Source organism: Microtus ochrogaster, chromosome 17, assembly GCF_000317375.1.
Source record: "Microtus ochrogaster isolate Prairie Vole_2 chromosome 17, MicOch1.0, whole genome shotgun sequence".
Classification (NCBI taxonomy): Eukaryota; Metazoa; Chordata; class Mammalia; order Rodentia; family Cricetidae; genus Microtus; species Microtus ochrogaster.
Window position 1 is genome coordinate 10,673,150 of NC_022019.1, and position 2,885 is coordinate 10,676,034.

Below are 2,885 nucleotides of genomic sequence, written 5' to 3' on the forward strand. Positions count from 1 at the left end.
GTAGAGAAAAGAGTACCATCGAGATGCTGACTTCCAGAATGTCCACCACACCCACTTCGGACCCCTCCTCCAGATACTTTTAGTCATTACCTTTCCCATTCACAAATGAGCGTCAATGGATTTCATGTTCTTTCTGGACTTACATATAAGTTGGCAAATAATACAAGTTCTGAAAAATTTAGTAGACAACTTTGGGTAGCTCAGGACCTCATCTCAGGATTTAACCTTTTATTCATATCATAAAGGATATGAATAAAACCAACCCATTCCACTTTTAGACCCTCCAGCTTCAACCACACGGTCAATTATCTGTGTTGAAGTAAACACACAATTCCTGCTTTTGAGAATACTCAACAGCCTAAATTTCAATTTTCCTTATGACTAAAGAAAGATTCTTACGTCGAGCACTGATCCAGATAGATCAGCTCGTTCAAGATTAGCACAGCAGAGATTTGCATGTGCGAGGTTGCAGCGGCTTAAATTGGCCATTTTGAAGTTAATGTATCGAAGGTCCAAACGGGAAAGATCAGCACCACTGAAGTTTAAGCCCTGGAATTAAAAAGCAGACTGTCATGATGCTGGAATCGTCTGTCTGAGCTGAGTTTAATTAGTGGACTAAGCACCAAGATTTACAGAAGCCTTTGGCACATGGAGCTTATTATCAGCATAAGCAAATGGAACTAAGACTACATAGCACCCATGGCTTTCATGGGTTCTCACGGAAGAAACTTTATCCCCACATATTAGGATAGAGATGCTACACTACATTGAAAGGTGGATATCCTAAAGAGGGGCCATAGACTGTCACATACCTGCTGAGAACGTTACTGCAATAAACTAGATAGTAATCACTTTACTAATTCTAAAATCCAATCCTCTTATTTAAGGGGGGAAAAGATGCATGCTGTGGTGTCTTCAAAATCTGTAATGCTTTAAGACACAAAAGTTTCTGCCACTGACCAGCCACACACATGGTAACTGTGCACAAACTTAAACTGCTGCAATTCCACCTTACTCAAGGACTCCTACGCACAGCACAATTAGACAGTAAAAGAGGCTATTCCATCTCCTCTGCACTAGCCACTTCAAAACTAAATCAAAGCCACAGCTCACAATTGAACTGCATCTTGCATTTAAAGGAAAAAAGGACACTCAAAAGGACTGTGGAACAGCTCTTACATTTGCGGATATGCACAGGCCATGCAGTGAACGGTCTGCGTGAGTTACCTGGCAGCGCAGCTCTGACTTGGTTGGAGTGGCCAGCAGAAACCGAACAAATTCCTTTCGGGATATTGGTGAGTGATCCTCTGGTGGTTGGGAATTCTTGAGAAAGAGATTAAAAAAAAAAAATCAATGGGGTCTTTGGAGTTATACTTACGATAAGTGTGATACTGATAAAGATTTAAAAAAATGTCTCACCTTTATGGCCACTTCTAGGTGTTCAATCAGTGAGTCTATACCAAAAAACCTGGCTTCTTCTAGCACACCTATCAAAATACAAAGTATGTGACTTTCACACAGGACAATTCATTTTGATATTTATATAACGTTTTCTGTTAAAATCTCACAATAGTGTTGAGAGTCCACAAGTAGGCCCATTTGCACGTGCACACACACACGCGCGCGTGTGTGTGTGTGTGTGTGTGTGTGTGTGTGCGCGTGTGTGTGCACAGGTAGGTGAAAACCAAAGGACAAGCTCAGTGTCACTCGTCAAGTGCTGATCACCCTTGGTTTAAGATGACTCTCATTTGCCTGGAACTTCACCCAGCAGGCTGGTACAGCTCTGCAGTGAGCTTCTGAGGACGCCCCTCCTGTCTCAGTTCTTGTGGGAATACAGCTCAGGCTGCCATGCCCAACTTCTTAACACACTCTAGTTAACTGAACTCGAGTCCCGACACTTCCACGGCAAGCACTTTACTGACTGTCCATCTCCCTAGTTAAAGAAGTAGAAGCTTGGGCAAAAGCAACAAGTAATTGTGGTTTAGAATGCTCCCACAGAATGTTGAAAAATACTTTAAAAACAGGTTTTTCTGAGCCAAATTTGGATATAATCTCATTATTCAGGATGGAGAGGTAGGAGGATCCAAGGTCGGGGTAGTCTAGGACACAGTCCAGTCTGGGTTAGAGTGAGACTCTGAGGAAATAAATCAACAGGTTTTTCCACAAAAAAGAAATACATTACAACAAAAGCTTGGCATATTTCTAGATTATGTTGGTAGTTAAGTAGGCCACTAGCAAAAAATCTTAACTCTATATACTCCTAAAATAATCAACTGAGTGGTGCTTTTAGTGTGAAATTCAATTAAAAATATTTCATTTGCTTTTGATAATTTATCTATTTTATTAATGGAGTAAATAAACTGGGTTTGTTATCAATATCTTAATGAATCAGAAAATAATACAAACTGTTAGAGTTTAAGTCAAATTTATGAAATAACTCAAAATTGTAACTGACACTTATACTTCTTTATCTCTAATAGTAAAGGGATTTTATGCATCACAGACTTTGCTCAGCATGGTTAAATAGACACACATTTCCTCTCATTAGAGCACAGGGTAGCTTTATGCTCCAAATGAGGGCTGTTACTTGGCTGGCTAAACTCACTCAGGAATTACAAACCAAACAGACATGACCCCACCCGCCCTTCAGACTGCAATAAGAAAGGCCAAGCAGTTAGCTGGGAGGAAGAGAATAATCTCTTCTGGGAAAGTCAATCTCTACTTCCAGCCATACAACCGAGGAGCAGAGCTCAGAGTGGCACACACTCATAAGCAACCTGGCTTATGTTCCCTGCCCAGCCTTAGGTGCACACTCACGGGGTCATCTGTTTCCTGCCAGTCTTAGGTGCACACTCACGGGGTCACATGTTTCCTGCCCAGCCTTA

At 41.2% G+C, this 2,885-nt stretch overlaps 1 protein-coding gene across 2 annotated transcripts in view; it reads right to left on the bottom strand.

Moving 5' to 3' along the window:
- Positions 1-2,885, bottom strand: part of Kctd9 (potassium channel tetramerization domain containing 9) — a 30,784-nt gene that overhangs the window by 6,159 nt on the left and 21,740 nt on the right. For both annotated transcript variants that reach the window (XM_005355467.2, XM_026783256.1), the window contains 3 exons: positions 1,420-1,487; positions 1,228-1,323; positions 400-549 (listed from right to left, as the gene is read on the bottom strand). In XM_005355467.2, coding sequence (XP_005355524.1) covers positions 400-549; positions 1,228-1,323; positions 1,420-1,487 — 314 coding nt within the window. The remainder of the gene's footprint in view (positions 1-399; positions 550-1,227; positions 1,324-1,419; positions 1,488-2,885) is intronic.